This window comes from Leucopleurus acutus (genome assembly GCF_964270905.1).
Source record: "Leucopleurus acutus genome assembly, chromosome: 9".
NCBI classification, from domain to species: domain Eukaryota; kingdom Metazoa; phylum Chordata; class Mammalia; order Artiodactyla; family Delphinidae; genus Leucopleurus; species Leucopleurus acutus.
In genome coordinates this window covers 20,893,516-20,913,861 of record NC_139144.1, presented here as the reverse complement: position 1 = coordinate 20,913,861, position 20,346 = coordinate 20,893,516, and the positions used below count along the sequence as shown (strand labels likewise).

Genomic DNA, 20,346 nt, shown 5'->3' with positions numbered 1-20,346 from the left:
GGTCAGGGCTTCCGTGGTGGCGCAGTGGTTGAGAGTCCGCCTGCCGATGCAGGGGACACGGGTTCGTGCCCCGGTCCCGGAAGATACCGCATGCCGCGGAGCGGCTAGGCCCGCGAGCCATGGCCGCTGAGCCTGCGCGTCCGGAGCCTGTGCTCCGCAACGGGAGAGGCCACAGCGCTGAGAGGCCAGCGTACCGCAAAACAAAACAAAACAAAACAAAGATGGCGGTCAGCCTGGCAAGTGGTTGAGCGCTGGCCTCTGTTCCACCTCACCTCGGCAGGATGGCCTCGCAGCGCAAAGCCCAGGCAGGCATGTGAGGCTGCCCTGCCTGGCTCATCTCAGAATTTCACTACTCTGGCTTCAGTTTCCTTATCAGTAAAATGAAGGTCACGACAGATATTTGAAGTGATTAACAGAGATAATACATATACAGTGCTTAGCATGGTGCTTGGGTACATAGTTGGTCCTCAATAAATCGTAGCAAAAACAAAAAGGGGGAGAGGATCACGCCGTCCCCTCTCCCTACTGCCCCTGATGCTTCTGGGGTGCAAGTCACTGTCACCATCAGAACTTTTTGTCCTCTTAGCCCTTCTGGTCCCATGATGGGGGGAGGGGTGGAAGAGGATGTGGGGGGCATAAGTGGAAGATGGGTGGGAGCAGATGGCCGTCCATATTTACCCAGAGTAGAGGACCACTTCTTGGGGGTGCAGAAGGGGAAAGACAGAGCCGAGTGAGAAGCCTTTTCAGCCTCAATCCCTTTCCAGGAGCCCTCAGCCCTACTTCACAATCCCACCTGCTTCTCTATCTCTAGTCTCCTAGTCACTGCCCAAGCCTGGACTAGTGGTGAAAGCTCCCACCTGCATACACATTCTAGAAGAGTGAGAGGAACTCCAGGCTCCTCTCATACGAACATGTAGTCTCCTGCAACCCTGACCTGTGTGAGGCAATGGGGGTCCTTGCTGGCCCTAAGACGGCTTCTGGAAGAAGAACTCTATGTGCCCCCATCTAGGCTCCTTCACGTTCCCTGGAAGCAGGAAGTTCCAGCATCAGCCTCTGTTTAGTGTCTCCGACACTTCTGTTAATCAGGGCTTCCCAAGGCACGGAGCTCAGAAGGTCGTCTCCGAACCCAATGAAAGATCAATGGGCACTAAATGCCCTGACATTCCTGGGGAGTCATAATACCCCAAGATGGTGGGAAAAATCAGCAAGCCAGAGGAGAGAGGAAGATAACGAAGGGAAAACAGAGTCCTGGCACAGTAGAGGGTACATGAAGCTGGACAGGCTGTCTCCGGAGTGCACTGGGGACCAGCCTGCCTGCAGGGGTGCAGCCCCGGGCAGTGAGTCTGGGTGGAATTTAAGACAAGCCCAGACCAAACCAACCATACCTGCTCAGTGCCTTTCCTTCTACAGGTGAGAACGAAAAGCCTCACAATGAAAATGAGTACCCAGTGAAATTCTCATCAAGGCATAAACGGTATCAAGGGCCTTTCAGGGCAGGATTTCAGATGAAGGAGATCAGGAAGCAAGTGGATTCTGGAGAGAGCGATGGTGCAGGGCAGAACGGAGCCCCCAGCGCCGGCCCAGTCCAGACTCGGCTCACGAGTTGCCAGTGGGCGCGCTCCCGCCTGCAGCCACCAGAGGTCATCGGCTCCCGCTGCTGGAGCTACAAGCTGCCCTGCCTGCCGGGCCTACCCCTCGCCTTCCAGAGCCCGCGCAGCCAGCACGTTCACTGCCTCCCTCAAACCCTGCAGCCAACACCGCCCCAGAGGGAGAGACGGGACCCTCACAGAACATCTTCCATCCCCCTGCCAGGGAAGGCAGGGAACCGGGACCGGGGCTCAGGCCCTCAGCTTTTGCTTTCAGGAAGCTTGTTCTGAGCATAGCATCCCTGGCTGTCGTCAGCGCCCGAGCCTCTGCTCCCAGCTTCTTTCACGGGGCCACTTCCCCAGGAAGCATCTTTCCTCTCGACCTCTTCCTCCTTCTCCGTATTGGAATCCAGAACTGGGCAGGCAGCCCCGCACCCAAGCCACCTCCATCTAGGAGGCCAAGCCCTACAGCAGACTCAGGAAATGCTTTGCCCCGAATTAAATACACTTTGCGTTTTTAAAAAGCTCTGCGTTAGCAACATCACCATCCAGTTGGAGACCTTCCCCCACGGTGTCACCCTTTCTGCGTCACCACTTCAGGCTTCGTGCTCACCGTCATCACGGCTTGCCTGAACCTGTATCGAAATCCCATCATCATCCAGCCTCTCTCTGTGCTCAATCCATCTCCACCAATGCAAATCCGACCCTGCTATCCTGCTGCTTAGAAGACTTTGTGGGCTCCCCACTGCCCAGGGGACCAAGTCCAACCTCGCAGCTGGTCCCCGACGGTTCCCGCCCCGGGCACCTTCTCCCAGCGCCTCGCGGGACTCTAGCTCCTGGAACGCTGTGTCCGTTCGCCTGGCTCTGGGCCTTTGCGTGGGTGGGCAGTTCCTTCTGCTGCCGTGCCGCCTCCCGCCTCAGGGTGAACACGCCCCCATCTGCCCTGATCCAGATGACGGGTCCTCTCCTCCCTCAGTGCTGGCTGTGCCTTCCTTGGTCTTTCTGCCACACTTATCACAACAAAGAGCAAGGTTTTAGTTCTAAGACTCTGTGGCCCCGCCAGGCCGTGAACTACCTGAGGGCGGGGAGCTGGACCAAGTGCATACATCACTCTGGAGTTATCCCAGCGACATACATACTATTTAGCACTTAGGCTCAATCAGTGTTTGATGACTGAGTCAATGTTTGCAGTGAAGGTTAAATCACATAACACAATACGAAGCAAAGCAGCTCTCTAGCAGCACAAATGCTTTAGGAAAGGACCAGCCTGCAGCTGTCTCTCTTCTTGGTAGAGGAGCCATGGCGACGACAACACTGCAGGGGTGTTGTCGACCTCCCCCCATCCCTCATGCATCTCACACGCCCTTGCCATGCACACACTGAGCACTGCCAGGCGCTGGGCGGTAGGCTGCGCCCACACGGGAGGTCGTGTTTCCTCCTCACCCTTAATTTATAGATGAGGAACCCGAGGCTTAGAAAGGTTGACCCAGGGCAGTCGTTCAGCAAAGTGAAGGGCGAGAAAGGGGTTGAACTTCAGGGAGCTCTAAGGGCGGGGATCTTTATCACAGCCCCAGCTCCACCCCTGTCCAGCTGTGTGTGCCACCTCAGGGAGATCTGTTTCCTCACCTCATCACCGAGCAGCCTTGAGGCGCAAAAGGGAGTGGGGCTATTGGGATTTCCCTGGCGGTCCGGTGGTTAGGACTCTGCGCTCTCACTGCTGGGGGCCTGGGTTCGATCCCTGCTTGGGGAACTAAGATCCCACAAGTCTCCCGGTGCTGCCAAAAAACAACAACAAAAAACAAACAAAGAAACAAAAAGAAACCGAAAAAAAAAGGGAGTGGGGCTACGAAGGCATCTAAAAATTGCAATGTGCTCTGCAGATATGAAGGACCATGGCTTCATGGCTCAGACTCTCTCCAGTCATGCCACTTCTTTTCTCTCCCCAGCTGTCACAGCCTGTATTTTCCTTCCTTAGACTCTGGTCTCTATTTTTGAGCACTTCTGTGACTTGACGAGGTCAGCCGAGTTTACACCCAAGGAGCTGTCCATTGTTCTTCTGAAACTCAGGGAACAGGCCGCACTTAGAGGCTTAAGCTCCAGATGCCTCCCTGTCCTGGCAGGGACATTATCCCCTCTGGATGCCTGAATATCCTAACCTGCCTCCCTTCCATCCTCGTTTCGTACCCACCTGCCCTTTCTAGCCTGTGGCTCATCACGGTAACCTCTGACTGCTCCTTCAGTCCACCCACCCTCCCTCCCTCAGCCTCTGCCCCATTCCATCTCCCTTGATACCCACGCCTGTACCACTAGGGGCAAAAACTGCCCTCCGAATGTGCCCCCCTCATCTCGTGTGTGAGGGGCTGGATCTGTAAGTGGGAGTCCAGGGAGGGACTTCTGTGGAACGCCATACCACCTCCTCACTTCCCTTCTGCCCGGGGTTTTCCTCATATGGTCAAGCGCATCCTGGGACACGACACGCAGAGGCTGTGCTATGGTCATGACTGTAACTGCTGCCTCTAATTGAAAAGAAAATACCTTTCCCTTCTTGCCAGAGCACAGAGGGTTTTTCCTTTTTATCACCCAGGACCTAGTTCTCTCTTCCGAACTCTAATAAATTGTAACGGAGAAAAAGAATTTCATGATGGAAAATGGCACCCTGATTTCTCCTCGAGAACTCAAAAAATCATTATTTATACCTGTTGCTTCCTTTAGCATCTCTGTGAGGAAGAAGAAGGAGCAGTTGTACTTCACAGACCCCTTCCTTCGTTCACTCACTCATCGTACATTCGTTTATGAAATATCTACTGGACACCAGATTCCATGCTAAAAAATGGGCATGCAGGAGAGGGCAGGGGAGGATAGAGATGCAAACAAGTACCATGTATGATGGTACCTGTTATAGTGGTATCTTGAGTGTTAATGGGAGCTTAGAAGAAGGAGCATCTCAGTCTGTATAAAAAGTCCAGGAAGGCTTCATGGAGGAAGTGATGCTCATGCAGAGATTTTTTTTTTTTTTTTTTTTTTTTTTTTTTTTGCAGTACGTGGGCCTCTCACTGTTTTGGCCTCTCCCATTGCGGAGCACAGGCTCAGAGGCCACGGCTCACGGGCCCAGCCACTCCATGGCATGTGGGATCTTCCCGGACTGGGGCACGAACCTGTATCCCCTGCATTGGCAGGCAGACGCTCAACCACTGCGCCACGAGGGAAGCCCGATGCAGAGATTTTAAGTATGTGTAGGGACAGGCAAGGAGGCTGTTCCTGGTAGGGGAAACAGCACACGAGGAGCTACAATGAGATCGGGACACCTGGAAAATGAAATGAAGGGGTTAAAACATTGGCAGTAGCCGTTGGACAAGTGGGAAATGCCAGATCATATATCTACCTCCAAAGGGGTTGGGCTTCTGTGGCAAACAACGGAGGGCCACTGAAGAACACTAGGCATGGCAGGGGCACTGCAAGAACCCTGCTGAGGGATCTGGGGTGGTCAGAGCGGTTAGGTCACCTGGAGGGTCTGCTGCAGCCCTTTGGGTCTCTAGAATTTTCCAGCCTCAGCCAAAGTCCTGAGGTTACTCCCTACGTCCTGTGGGAGGCATCGATACTGAGCCGTGGTCTTGCCCCCAGTTCAAGCCCACCCCAGGCAAGAGCCATAAGCCGGCCTCGTCTCTCCCACGGGGCCTCGCAGTTATCACTTCCTTCTCCATAAAGCGGCGGGACAGCTTCCAGAGTGCTCCTACCGCACAGCCTCCGCTGCCCAGGAGCACACGCCTCCCACCCTGAACACCCACAGGAGCCCTGCCTCTGTGAGAAGGGGGGGCCCTCCTCCACCCGCCGCCGGGCACTCGCAAGGAGACCCGGGAGCTTGCTGATTTGTCTCTTGCTCTGGTTCATTTTCCTTCTGGAGAAGCAGGCTCATCTTCTGCATTTTTAATAGCTGAGCACATGTAGCATTCAGCACACAGTGGGCTGATACGGCCCAAAGAGAAGGCAGCAAGTCACGCGGGGGAGGAAAACCTCCTCCCTGCTCCCGCCCACATCAGTAGCTTGGCGGATTTGAGCTCCCCCATCTCCCACCGCGCTGGACCAGGGTGGCTGAAGCGGCAGCAGGTGGGAAAGTCAGACCGGCTGATGCAGACCCCGTGTAAGGAGCTGGTTCTCTGGATGAGCAGCGACTCATAAGAAAAGCCTGAGACCCTCGTCTGAGCTCAGAAAGAGCCAGTCCTAATTCCCTCTTGACTTCCACCTGGGAAGTCTTACCCACCTCCCTCCACCTTTACGGGCTCCATGGGCTTCGGGCAGGGTATCCTCTGGCCTCTGGCTCCCCCAGGGGTGGTCCCCACGGGCAGGACGGTGAATTAGTGGAGAAGGGCTCTGAGAGCCTGGGAGCTGGGCGAACCGTGGGTGCTGCTAGGCAGATCTGCAGGGGACAAGGCTGGTAGCACAGGGATGCCCTGTTTCCCCACTTTGTTCTAATGCAGTTACTTTTTAACCTCTCCAGGCACAGAAGGGAGAAAACAACGAATCCACGGACCATTTAACCTTATGTGAGACGGCAGGAGGTGGGCCTGAACTTAGGAGCGGTGTTTTATGGCCAGACACGTGAATTTGAGCTACTTGGAAAAAGGCGTGTTGCTAACCTGCTGTTAATCTCATCTAAAGGCCATGACCCACCACCTGCAGGCAAGGCTTATGCTTTGGCCTTTAGATGCAGAGCTCCTCGAAGCAGGGAACAGAGTTTGGGCAGGGGATTCTCTACATGGCCAAACTGGGTCCTCTGGGTCTGCCCCCACCAAACCCCTGGCAGCAGCAGGCGAATGTGAGAAAGCAGAGAGTTCCTTCCCCCTTGGAATTTAGCAACTCCTGAGGGGAGGACAGCATTAAAGAGACCCAAGGAGCCACCTTCACACACCTGTGAATCAAAGAACCAGAGCGTTCACCTGGCCCAGGTGTCCAGATTTGTGCTGTCTGATACAAGAGCCACTAGCCATGTGTGGCTACTGAGCACGTAAGATGTGGCTGAGGATCTGAACTTTAATTTTTATTTAATTTTAATTCATTACAATTTAAAAATAGGTACTTGATTCAGTTATAAGAAAATGTTTTAAGTATGTTTTGGAACAACTTAGTATGCAAATCTATTTTATAATCTCTGTTTTTTTTCTTTTTAATGAAGTCTAAGTACGGATCAAGTATTTCCAGTGATAATTTAGTATCCAAGTTGAGATGTGCCGTTAAGTATAAAACACACACAGGATTTTGAAACATAAGAAAAAAAAAAGAACCTATCTCATTGATTATATATTGAAATAATACTGTGGTTATATTAGATTTAATAAAACATATTGCTCAAAATTAATTTCACTTGTTTCTGATCACTTTTTCCAGCGTGGCTACTAGAAAATTTTAAATTACATGTGTGGTGCACATTACATGTGATTGGACAGTGCCAGTCTAAACAATTCTAGATAAAGGCTTAACCACCTCCAGGAATGGAAATCTTATGATGCTTTCCAATGGTCAAATCCATTTCATTCAATTCAACAAATATTTACTGACAAGGGGACTGTGTTTGCTGAGTGTGAGGACCTGCCATGTGAGAGGCCCCGCAATTACCACGGAGCAGAAGGAATACAGAGGTCTAATCCGTAGCACCACAGAACGAGTCACAGGTAAGGCAAAAACGAAGTGCAGCGGGGATTAAAAGGAGATGCTAGTGTATCAGGTGGCTGGCAACAAGGAAGAGAATGAGAGAGAAAGGCTTTGAGAAGAAGGTGGTCCCTGGGATGGGCAGTGAGAAGCAGGCAGGGTTTGGGCCAGGAGAGAAGGGACAGGATGCTGTGGAAGGAAGCCTGCTTCCTCCGGTTCCTCCCCTCTGCAGACCCCATTCTCCAGGGCCCTGCCCTTGGTTCCTGCTCTTCTTAATAAGCCACATATCTTCCCAGGAATCCCCATCTGTATCACGGCTTCAATGCCTGTGTCTACGCTGACAACTCTCAAATCTCCATTCCCAGCCCACGCCTCTCTCCCGACCTCTGGGGCCAAACACTCAATGCCCAGCGGACATCTCCATGTAGGTATTTCTCAGATACATCAAACTCCGTGGACTCCCCGGCTGAACTCATCCTCTCATCTCCACCCTAGACGCTGGCCCTTTCTGTCCTTCTCTTGAGGAAGTGGCAGGACCAGCCACCCAGCTGTCCAAGCCAGGAACATTACCCTAAACACTTCCCTTGCATTACGAGCCCTAATACAACCAGCCCCAAAGTCCTGTGGGGTTTTCCTCAGTACCTCTCCCACTTGGCCCCTTCCACACACGTCCACTACCGCTGCCCGGGTCCAGGCTGTCACCACGCCCCACCTGCGTTATGCAAAAGCATCCTCACTCTTCTGGCTGCTTCTTGAGTGGCCCCTCATGCCATCCTTTATACTGCTGTCGGGGGGTCTTAGTACAATTGAAAACTGCTCCTCTAACAGCTCCATGCAGCTTTCAGGGTGAAGTCCAAATTCCTGAATTTAGCTCATACAGCAGAACTTTATAACTTGGCCCTCATTCACCTACTCAGTTTCATCTCCTGCCTCTCCCCACAAGCAAGTACTTCCGCATGTTCTGTTCCCCTTGCCTGGAACACCCTCCCCATTTCCTTAAAAAAAAAAAAAAAAGTTTTTTTTAAAAATTGTGTTTTAAAAAAAAAATCTACCTATCTATCTCAATCATAAGATTTACCATTCTAATCCAGTTTTCTTTGTTTAGGTTATTCCTATTTATCCTTCAAATTCAGCTCGAGAGCGGCCTCTTCTGAAAAACCTTTTCTGAGTCCTCAGCCTGGGTTAGGTGCCCTTCTGCTGTGCTACCAATATCTTAGCTCTTATCACATTGTATTCTGTGTTAGCTTATGTCTCTTTTTACAGACTCCCTAGGACAGTGTGTGTGTCTTATTTAATTTTGTATTCAAGGTCACAGTGTACAGTTGTGCAGGTTACAGACTGCACTAGATGCCTGGCTGAGGAAATGAGTAAGACATGAAGACCATTAGCCAATTGTGCACTCTGGTCCAGGGCTGTATCCAGGCCTTCTTCTAACTTGCACAGAGGTGCCATAGGTGCCAAGCCCTGTATATCTTCAGGGCTTGTTACAGCGCTGGCACATAGTATTATAGTAGGTGCTCATTAAACGTTAAGTTGAATAAAGACGATGGATGGTTTAGGCAAAGGGACCAGGGGAAGACATGGTGGGGAAGCTGGAGTAATGGGATGTTACTGAATGATCAAGATTGGATTAGGGGGGTTTGCAGTCAGTTTTTAGAGGGTCCTTATAGATACACGTCCTTCTAGATGTAGGTGCTTGGCTTTTAAAGGGTAACTCAGCTCTGGTTCTGCTTTTTATTTTTTTCCCTTTTGTGCACCCATTGGAATAGATTCTACAGTATATAAAGGGCTGAGATCCTAACTCTTAATTCAGTAGACAGTGAGGAACCTTGGAGAATTTTTGAGGATGGTGTCTTAAAAATCACAAAATATTCAGCCTTGAAAATAAGACTCAGAGAAGTTAAGTGACTTGTTCAGGGTCACACAGAAAGTTAGTGGCCGAGCTGGGCCCTGAACTGGCTTTCCTTGCCCCTCCAGTGTTCCTTCTTCCACACCGCCCTTTGGGGAAGGCTCCCTGAACTGAGGCGGGCCCTGGAAGCCCCCAAACCAAATCTTCCCAGCCCTCCAGTATGAGTCCCCAGTGACGGTGGGCGGGGGATGGGCTGACCGGAGGTGAGAACACAGGCAGGAGGCTGCTGCAGTCCGTGCTCAGCCTCGCCCAGCGCGCCTCCCTTGATCCGTCTAGATGTCTGCCTACGCCTCCCTTGATCCGTCTAGATGTCTGCCTACGCCCCCCTTGATCCGTCTAGATGTCTGCCTACGCCTCCCTTGATCTGTCTAGATGTCTGCCTACGCCCCCCTTGATCCGTCTAGATGTCTGCCTACTTGAAGTTCGGTAAACTGTCCGGGCGCTTTCTGCTCTTCACACAAGGTCAGTGCTCTAGTGTTTGGAGGCCTTTTTTCACAAGGGCTTATTTCCCTTCTTGCAATCCTTTTGGTTGCTTTTCTTTGGACCCTGGCTAGTTTTTTCAGATTCTTTCAAAACCACCTTCTGCCACTAGCTGAAGAGGGGCCTCGCGCATAGCAGGGCTTAGTAAGGGCGTGTTGAGTTGGTGTGACCCGAACATGGAGGATGATCTAACCTGAGCGGTCTCCCTTGAAGCCTTGCCTCCTGGGAGAATTCCTGGTGCTGCATCTCACCCTCCTGGGACCATGTTTATCAGTTATCATTTATTGCATTCATGCTATGATCTTCCATGACCCCCGAGTCTCTTTCTGACTTACTCCCCATGAGCCCCCTGCCCAGCTTTCTTCATTTAGTTGCTCTATAGCTCATTTCTAGACTCTGAATAAACGGGTTTAGCCTTTTCCATTTTCAACTTCAGTCTGAGTCTGAAGAGCCATTTCCCTACTTTTTCCAGGAGATTGGGCTTCTCAACCTGTACTCCTGCTTATAGGAGCTCTGTCCTTTGGCACATGTGATAATAATGATAACAATAACGTTATCAAATATTTATTGAACGTGTTCCCTGATCCAGACATCACGCTTCCTGCTTTTATAAAAATTAGTTCACTTCATCCTCACAAAAATCCTGTGGGTTAGAGATATCAGTAACCACATTTCACAGGTGAGGAAAACCGAGGCACACCAAGATCAAGCCATTTGCCCAAGGTCACCCACCTGAGATTTGTATATAGGCAGTGATACAGGAGGCATTTACATCAGGACACCAGATGCTGCCTCGGCAAACAACCTTTCAGGGGCTCTCCAAGGTCACCATAAGAAGGACACTCACGCTACCAGCAGGCAGGCCCAGAGGCCACCAACTGTCACTCTCAGGCCAGGTCTTCCCTAACCAGCTGTGTCCTCTTATAGCACAGAGATCCTAACACTCAAGAGAACAAAGCTCGTCCGTGAGCCCTGGCTGCGCGACAGGTGCCTCCCCTCCTTGACGGCCATGTCCAAACCTCTCCTCTCTGTCACAAGAGGCCCCTTAGTTGATCTGGCACAGTTAGCTCTTTACAAAGTCATCAAAATTGCCCATGTGCAGTGACAAACCAATCGATGGATGATTTTAGTCCACAGCTTTCCCAGCTATGAATGTAAGTGTAATTAAACGTAAGAAAGTGTAAGAAACGTAAGGAGCGTAAGAAGACATCTTCTGTAGCATGAATTAACAGAAGAGGTTTTCTCTTTAGATATATAAACGAACAGAGCCCACACTTATCCCTTGTCTGCCTCCACGAGGCCAGCAAGATAAGGCTAGAGGCTCTGTACTAAGCCGGTCCCTAAGGGTTCCAAGTTGGGTCCTTGGCATTTGAAGATACTCATCTTCTGCTTCCTGTCCTCATTTTCACTTTGGTTTCCTATCTGTCCATCCCACAGGTAACCTTTTTTGACTTCTCGGTAAAGACGGAGATAAAAAAGTGAATTAGGGCTTCCCTGATGGCGCAGTGATTAAAAATCCGCCTGCCAATGCAGGGGACACGGGTTCGAGCCCCATTCCGGGAAGATCCCACATGCCGTGAAGCAACTAAGCCCGTGCGCCACAACTACTGAGCCTGCGCTCTAGAGCCTGGGAGCCACAACTACTGAGCCTGCGTGCCTAGTGCCCGTGCTCCACAACAAGAGAAGCCACTGCAATGAGAAGCCCACGCAGTGCAACAAAGCCCCAACGCAGTCAAAAATAAACTAAAAAAAAAAAAAAAAAAAGAATTAAAAGCCTCTGATTTTTCATAGTCACCTGCAACCAGCCCTCTCCCACCCCATCATGTCACAGGCAGCGACATTCCCTTTGGATTTCCTTTCTTCCTTCCGTCGTCAGCTCCCAAGTACCTGCCTCTGCTGGCAACTCCTTCACAGAGTGCAGACCAGGCTGCTTGTGATGGGAAGCTCTGTGGGGGGCCTGCCTTCTAGGGCCCTGTGGAAGGACCAGGGCCTCACTCCCTGCGGGGCAGACTGGCTGTGCTTTTGATGATTTATACCAACACTTCTGTTCACTGGGGTGGAAAATTGAGAGGTGACTGTATTTCCCTGCAATATTTCCCTGTTACCCTCTTCTTAGACACAACTTGCCTCAGCTCTCAGGAGCGGAAAGAAGTCCCCTGTCGGGCAGATAGTCCTTTAAGGTGCCCTGTTTCTCCTGGTATTTAGGTTTCTCATCCCATCATTCTGGTTTTCTGTCCCTTCCCTCCCCACTTCCCCAAACTCCTGGACAAAGCCGCTGGGTAAACACCGTTTCCTGCGGTGACAGGGACAAGCAGCGAGGACAGGCGGCTGCCGGCGCCCGACACTCACCATGCTTTGTCCCTTGATCCCTTCGCTGAAAAGATTGTGTGCTGCTTGCTGTTGGAGCTTAGGAGATTGTCTTTGGGCGTTTTGAATGGCTTTGAGGAGCTGCTGGCAGAGGTATGGCCGCTGAGACAGGCTTTCGTTTTCACCTGTACTAGTGATGTCCGGGCATTGGAGGGTGGAGACGCCGGAGAGGGAGAAGGTCTACACATTGAACCGTGTCTTCTCTCTACAGGGGGAGAAAGAATAGAACTCAGCACATCATCTGTAGCAAGTGAGTCACATGCATACGCGTGTACATAACAGGCAGAGGAGAGTGCTGACCTTGCAGTGTCGGTCCCCGAAGCCTCAGTTCTGACTATGGTTTGCTTGACATCATATCCCACCAACTAGCAGTGATTACCTTCTGAATTTCTGTGTCAAGTGGCAAGCTGAACTCACCCTACAGTTCTCGCGGGAGGCATTACGGTCCTCCTGCAAAACCACTGCCACAGGACTAGTAAAGGGGATGCCCGGTGTCATGGGAACGTAGTGAGAGAACCACACAGCCCAAGCCATCCCCAGACAGCCACTCAGAGGCCACATGGTCCCTCGGGGCAGTGGGGAGGGTAGGACTTTTTAGATAACAAATTGCAATTTCTCAAACCTGACCCCTAGCAGGAACACTTAAGTCACAAGGACTTGTGACATTCAGCAGGGCTGAATGAAAGGGTCTTCTAGATCCAGAAGGTGGCCTAGCATCTGTCCACACACCCCTGTGGCCTCTCCAGGGCACAATGAGGTCCCGGGCCACAGGTGCCAGGTCAGGACAGGCAGGAGGACGTCAACGCTGAAGGCAGAATCCACAGGTCTGGGGCCTGGACGTGGGCAGCCCCTTCCTGGGGCTCTAAGAGAATACCAGCGCCCTGGGAGACATGCCCCACTTGTTCACCCTCGTTCGGCTCCTGAGGTCTCGACTTGATGGGCAGGATAAGAATGCTGACCAGGAGAGTAGGTGCATGAGGTAAAGCTCTGGTGTACACCCACTACGGTGGTTCCTAACAGATTTGATCAACGGTAAGGACCCTTCCCAAGGAAAATGCCCCCAAACTCTGCATACAATTACAGGAAGGAATCCTGAACCCCCAAAAGACAAACGCTCTGAAATCCTAAGTCCGCTCTGGCTCCCTCGTACCTACTACAAAGCCCCACATATAGTTAGTGCCTAATTACTAGGTGTTGAATAAATAAATGACATTATAACAGATCTCCTGATGGGAAGGACTAGAGATCACAGAGCTGGAGATCGGGGTTGAATGTGATAACGAAGAAGATGGGGACACAGAGAGCAGACCCCACTCCCCCTCCACCTCCAAGCCGAGTCTCACTTTTCTCATTAGTGAGGCACTTCTGGCTGCTAGGCCAGGCACCCTGGAAAGAAAGGCAGACTGCCTATGGCTATGAGGGACAAGCCTTTGGGCTTCCTCTGCGCTTCCTGGTACCAATGGGCTGCCAGTTTGTCTCCAAGCCGACCGACTCTGATCCTGTGATGTGGTGGGAATTGGGGAGTGGGGGAAAGTAGATTTTTGAGGACCATCTGATTGCTGGACCATCTGATTGCTGGACCATCTGATTGCTGGGCCATCTGATTGCTGGACCACCTGATTGCTGGACCATCTGATTGCTGGACCACCTGATTGCTGGACCATCTGATTGCTGGACCATCTGATTGCTGGACCATCTGATTGCTGGACCATCTGATTGCTGGGTCATCTGATTGCTGGGCCATCTGATTGCTGGATCATCTGATTGCTGGGTCATCTGATTGCTGGGCCATCTGATTGCTGGGTGTTTTTGCCTGACCAGTGTTCACAGGTTGCCTGCACTGAATAACTTTACCAGGGAACCTTTCTTCACCGAATCAGAGGAGACTTTGCCTACATGCTCAGTTCCCAGAGCCACCCTGTTCAAGGATGTGAAAACCAAGAGCTGGTTCCAGGGCCTCTGTTTTGATGTAGTAGAGAGAACCCTGGGCTAGGAGCCAGGAGCTCCAGGCTCCAATTCCAGCCACACCACGTTATTAGGCTTATGGCCTGGAGTTCACCACTTAAACTTTCTGTTTCCATGCCTTTATCTGTAAATGAAGTGGGTCTCTAGATGGCCTTGAAGGCCTCTTTCTACTCCATTATCATAAATACAAGGCATACTTACACCTGATCCTTCACTTCCCATCTCTCGTGATTCCTGAATGTCATAGCAATAATTATAGCACACGTTTTGAAATATTTTACTCAGGCAGGATCTTCCTTGGGGGAATTCATCCTTTGTAAAGTTGTACTGGTCTTTACAACCCCTCTGACACAGGCAGGAAGCAGCCAGCCATCTCCACCCTCCTCAGGACTGACTGGCTAAAGAAGACCCAGAGAGGCGAGGTGACTAGCCAAGGTCAAGGTCAGTGGCTATGAGAGGAATGGGGCCTCTGTGCTATGGGCAGGGGCTTAGCTGCTTCTCAGGAAGGCAGGAAACGGGGTGTACTGTGACCAAGATGTGAAGCCAGGGAATTCGGAAGCACAGGACTTAGAATCACTGAAGGTTAGAACTGGATCTTAAAAGTCAGCTCATCCCATCTGCTTGCTGATGGATGAGGTTATCACTTAGGTTATCGGTTACCAGCCTGTAGGGCAAAGCTAGTTGGTGGCAGGGTTGAGTTCAGAACCAACGCTTCTCACTTCAAATCCATAGTTCTTTCTGCCCTTCAGAAATGTCTCGCTCAGCAATTTTTTTTTTTTTTTTTTGGCTGAAGTTTCCAAAACTAAAACAAGACTTTGATTTTTACCACTACTGTTTTGGGTTGCCCTGCAGACTTCATTCACTCATTTGCTCTCATGTGCTCAAGGTGGCAGAGGGGGTGGGGGAAGGGATATGCAGAAGTATTCCCCCATTCTGGTGGAGAGATAAGCCTTCATAATGAAGAGAATTTTTATTTTGCTAAACTAAAAGTGGAAAATAATACCAGTAAGCAAAGATAAATCACAAAGAAGCGTAACATTAAGGACAAAATGAATGGGCCAGACCAGGGATTCCCAAATCACCTCCAGAGAATTACGATTAGTGACCCTGCCAAGGCGTTCTGCTGCTAAACTCACAGAAAAAATTAACTCAATGGATAAGCCGCCTTCTTTTTTTTTTTTTTTTTTTTAAGGTACGCGGGCCCGCAGGCTCAGCGGCCATGGCTCACGGGCCCAGCCTCTCCACGGCATGCGGGATCCTCCCGGACTGGGGCACGAACCTGTGTCCCCTGCATCGGCAGGCGGACTCTCAACCACTGCGCCACCAGGGAAGCCCAGAACATTTATTTTTTGACTCACTATTAAAATATTCTATAGACTGAAGCAATCTTAGAGAAAAAAACCCTTTCCCTCCAAATCTTCTCATTCTCTGGTCATCTACATGGATGCATTAACAAAACAGTAATCAATTGATATTTTGGACTATTCTTTTTCAACTAATATTATTCCATTTATATGTTTCTAATTCCCATATATTGGTCATTTTAAATGGTTAGGTAATATTTAATCACTGACATCATGCTTTAGATTACTTAGCTATTCTCTACTTACTGTCTGGCTTTTTTTCTTTCTTCCTTTCTTTCTTTCTTTTTTCTTTTTTTTTTTTACAATTTAGTTAAAAAGTGATTTGAGATGATTTCTTTGAGGTGTAGTTCCCAAAGTGAAAAAGGTTGCAATAGTTTATAGCTTTTGCAACACATTTCTTTCCAGATCGTGGGACAGAAAGACCAAACCAATCTATTGTGCTAATGTTGAATGTGAGTACCACTTACCTACTGAAGTGAAAACAGAAAATCACTGTCAGGACATTCACGCAGAATTAAATGTCCACTACCTCAATAACAACCTAGGTGACTGACGTTGGATCAGCAACCTCTGGTCTCACCCCTTCTGTCCTTTGGCCAATAGTAATAATAACTTATTAAGACTTTCCCATGCGCCAAGAACTCTACTAAATACTTGAATTACCTTAGTAATTACCTAGTATTTAGTCCTTACAATACCCTAAGAGAGGTACAATTATTATATCTGTTCTACGGAGGAAGAAACTGAGGTTAGAGATACAAGTTGACCAAGTGCATGGAGCTAGGAAACATTAGATTTGTGGATGTCTTCAGAGCCTGTGGTTTTAACTCTGAGCTCTACCACCTTGAAATCCTGGACAATGCTACAGCATATAGGGAGAGCCTGGAAGGCTGCTGGACACCTCCCCTCCCCATTGAGTACGGGAATTTCAGCAGGGCACCTGACTCCCCTAGGGAGAGGGGGAAAAACACCTAATGTGGCAGCTTTTAAGGTACCAGTCAGCCATAGCCTGAGACCTCAACCCCAAAGAAATGACCAAAGAAAGGAAAAACTAAATCCTTTTACTTTTTTGCATTTCCATCACAGGAAATCCAGAGCATGGCCTCAGCCACTGGCTGTTCTAAGACCACTTGCTTCACTGTGTACAGCCTAACCATCCATGAGGGACTCCAGGGTGCAATCCCAGAGACCAGCTGAACAGGGGGCTTGCAGACACCATGTGGGGAGCCCTGGTGTCTCCACAATCCTCTCCCCTTACTACTCTCCAGTGGGAAAAGTCCACCAGGTTCTCAGGCCATTGCATCTCAGTAAAAATTCGGAACCCTCCCCTCCCCCCATGCTTATTCACTGAGATATTTTTATACTCACAGCATCAGTGTCCTGCATTTAAAACCTCAGCACAGATGCCTCACGAATGGCTGAGCCGGCCGCCAACACCCAGTGTGGTTCCCTGTACCAGTTTTAGAAAGAACGCATTGGGAATTTTCCAATATGGTGTTTAAGGGATCAATCCCCGCCCCGCCCCTGCCCCCAACAGAGTATGCGCACCACAGTCACTTGTGGCCCGACAGGCTTGTGTAAACTCACTTGGGCTTAGGCCAGCTCCTGGCTTGCTCATTTGACAGTGCTGAGTCTCTTTCAGCCCTCACCTCTTAGAGCAGGTGCTTGGCAAATCATTAGCCGGGTTCTATTTTATCAATGGATTCTATCTGCTTTAGTAGCTGCGGTCAGGATGCTTTCCATAAAGGACAACCCTGAACTCCAAGGGACCTTCCAAAAGTAAACTGGAGGCGGAGGGTGAGGGGCAGAGCACACACCTTGGCCCGGGGAATCATGCAGGAACCACGCTAGCTGTATCTTGCAACCACTTGGTGAGGGGGTGAGGCAGGTATCCCCCCATTTTACAGCTGTGGAAACTGAGGCAGGTTGCATTTCGGAAACCTGTCCGGGGTCTGTTAAGGCTCGGAAGTGGAGACAGCAGGGGTAGCATCTGAGCTGTGGTCTCATTTGCCACAGTTGTAGCTGGGCACTAAATATAGTGCCATGGTGGTTAGAGGGGGGATATTGAATCAGCTTTCCTCAGCAGGGGAGGAAATGAAGACACAGGAAAGTCAAGTGACTAAGGCAGGCAGCGAGTGGCAGGCAGAGGCGTGCCAAGCAGCTCCTGTGCCAGGAGTGCCTGTGAGCTGCCCAGGAGCGCACTCCCTCCTCGGGCTGCGGTGCCTCTTTAAAAGCTGTCAGGGGGCTTCCCTGGTGGTGCAGTGGTTAAGAATCTGCCTGCCAATGCAGGGGACACGGGTTCGAGCCCTGGTCCGGGAAGATCCCACATGCCGTGGAGCAACGAAGCCCGTGTGCTGTAACTATTGAGCCTGCACTCTAGAGCCTGCGAACCACAACTACTGAAGCCTGCACACCTAGAGAAAGCCGCTGTGCACCAATGAACACCCAATGCGGCCATAAATAAATAAAAAAAAAAAAAAAAAAAAAGCTGTCAGGGGAGGTGTTCCTTCAAGCACGGGTGCCTGTCACCAGTTAACTTATACTAGTTCTTCTTTACCCCTCTTCACCGGCAACCCAGATGGGCAACACACACCACCTGGGGCCCTTTGACAAAAGCCACTGTGGGCAGGTGCCTACACTGCTCATGCCGGCTCAGCTCTCAAATCCCCCTAGGCTCTGGGTTGGTTTCTCGGCCATCTGGTCACTCTGTGCCCATTCATTCAGTTAGGAAGAGAAGCAGCATTCCTCGGGTGCCTACTACGTGCCAGGCACTGAGCAAGCTACTTTTACACCTACCAGCTCATGCAATCTACCCAACAACCCCCCAAAGTGGATACTGTTAGCCTCCTCGTTGCAGATGGGGAAATTAAAGCTCAGCAAGATTATGAAACAAGGCCAAGGTCACGGTGACCTTGGCAGTTAGAAGGTGAGCCCAGGCCTGCCTGGCCCCAGAGCCAATGCCCTTTCCACCATGCCACCCTCTGGGATACTGTCTTTCCTCTACACGTAAGCAATACAACTTGTCTGAAGATTCTAACAAAGTGTCTCCCATTTTCAGAGCTGGCCCAGGATACAGCTCTGAAGTTAGATAACTTGGGATGCTTTTTACATCTCCCTCTCCGAGGCATTCCCCCACCCCACCTGTGCTCTTCTATTGGTTATTTATACTAAGGTATACATTTCTGGCATCAACCACTGCTGGGTAGGATTTGGGGAGTCCCAGGGACTTTCCAGGGCCCTGATGTATTTCCATCAGCCCCCAAGGATGCCCTCACTAGACATTTAACCTAGCTGAAGGAGAAAACCCCCCAAGCAATATAGACCAGTGGGGAAACAAACACATGTACACACTGCTGGGGGTACTTCCAAGGGATGACAGTTCTCTGGAGAGCAACCTCGTGTTGATGACAACGGTTAAAAAGCATTCACAGGGCTTCCCTGGTGGCTCAGTGGATGGGGGTCCGCCTGCCGATGCAGGGGTCACGGGTTCGTGCCCCGGTCCGGGAGGATCCCACGTGCCGCGGAGCAGCTGGGCCCGTGAGCCGTGGCCGCTGGGCCTGCGCGTCCGGAGCCTGTGCTCCGCAACGGGAGAGGCCGCAGCAGTAAGAGGCCCGCATACCGCAAAAAAAAAAAAAAAAAAAAAAAAAGCATTCACAGGGCTTCCCTGGTGGCGCAGTGGTTAAGAATCTGCCTGTCAATGCAGGGGACACGGGTTCGAGCCCTGGTCCGGGAAGATCCCACATGCCACGGAGCAACTAAGCCCCTGTGCCACAACTACTGAGCCTGCGCTCTACAGCCCGTGAGCCACAGCTACTGAAGTCTGCGCGCCTAGAGCTTGTGCTCCACAACAAGAGAAGCCACCGCAGTGGGAAGCCCTCGCACCGCAATGAAGAGTAGCCCCCGCTCGCCACAACTAGAGAAAGCCTGCGCACAGCAACGAAGACCCAACGCAGCCAAAAAATAAATAAATAAGTAAATAAATAAATCTATTTAAAAAAAAAAAAAGCATTTGATCTGGTAACCTGGTAATTTTAGTCTGGAAAATAGACCTCAAGGAAATATCCCCCCCCAAGAAAAGTTCAAAGATATTCTCAGCAGCATTGCTTACAATAGTAAAAAATACCATAACCAACCTGGTCTATGATAAAACAACTGAAAATGACAGGTATGAGGGTTATCTCAATCTAAGGAAATGTGTATGTCAGACAATACTACCCAAATTCACAAGAAAATTAAAAATATCACCAGTATATGCAAACACTAATCATTACTTTATAAAAATGTGAAACATTTAACATATATATGAATATATAACACAGATAGAAAAGGAAAAAAGGGAAGGATATAGGATGCCTCTATTTTTGTTAAAGTTGTTTTTTAAATCCATACAAGAAAAAAGAAAAACAAACAACAACAACAACAGAAACACTAACACATCCTTAACCAGAGAGGCCAAAGGGGAGAAGACAGGTGCGGATACAAAAGGAGGAAGGAGAGAAAAGCATGTGTTTAAGTCACACCTCATTCATTCATTCACTCATTTTTTAAAGCATCTCTTTGCCACATACCACGCGCCAAGCACCGAAATATAATGGTGGTGATAAGACAGGCACTGCCATGGCCCGAGGGTTCCCTCAGGGAGAGGACACACTCTCCAGGTCCTGGCTGGCCACCACTTGGTCACCCTGAGAGTAGAGAGCAGGGTCCCCTCTGAAGGTGGGCTGCCACCTGGAGGACCTGAGGCCAGTGAACAGCCTGCCTGCCCCACGGGACAGAGCTGCCATCCTCGCCTTTTATTGCCCCAGCTATTCCCGTGTGTCTGGAGCCAATACGGTAGTGGAGGGGTTGACAAGGAGTCCCACCTGCATGGTATTAACTTCTCCGTCAGAGCGACCTCAGCCCCAACCACCAACATACCCACTGTGCAAGTCACATGAATGTAAAAACAGAACCACCACAGCTAAGATGAAAACTGGTGGCTTCCAGCTTTACGATAAGCTGTTGGATTCTACCTTAAGATGGCACAGCTGAC

The 20,346-nt window shown here is 50.3% G+C and overlaps 1 protein-coding gene across 6 annotated transcripts in view; it reads right to left on the bottom strand.

Moving 5' to 3' along the window:
* Window positions 1–20,346, bottom strand: part of ATXN7L1 (ataxin 7 like 1) — a gene marked incomplete at both ends in the record, with an annotated part of 240,775 nt that overhangs the window by 42,854 nt on the left and 177,575 nt on the right. For all 6 annotated transcript variants that reach the window (XM_082846408.1, XM_082846405.1, XM_082846406.1 and 3 more), the window contains one exon: window positions 11,968–12,190. In XM_082846408.1, the coding sequence (XP_082702534.1) occupies window positions 11,968–12,190 (223 nt within the window). The remainder of the gene's footprint in view (window positions 1–11,967; window positions 12,191–20,346) is intronic.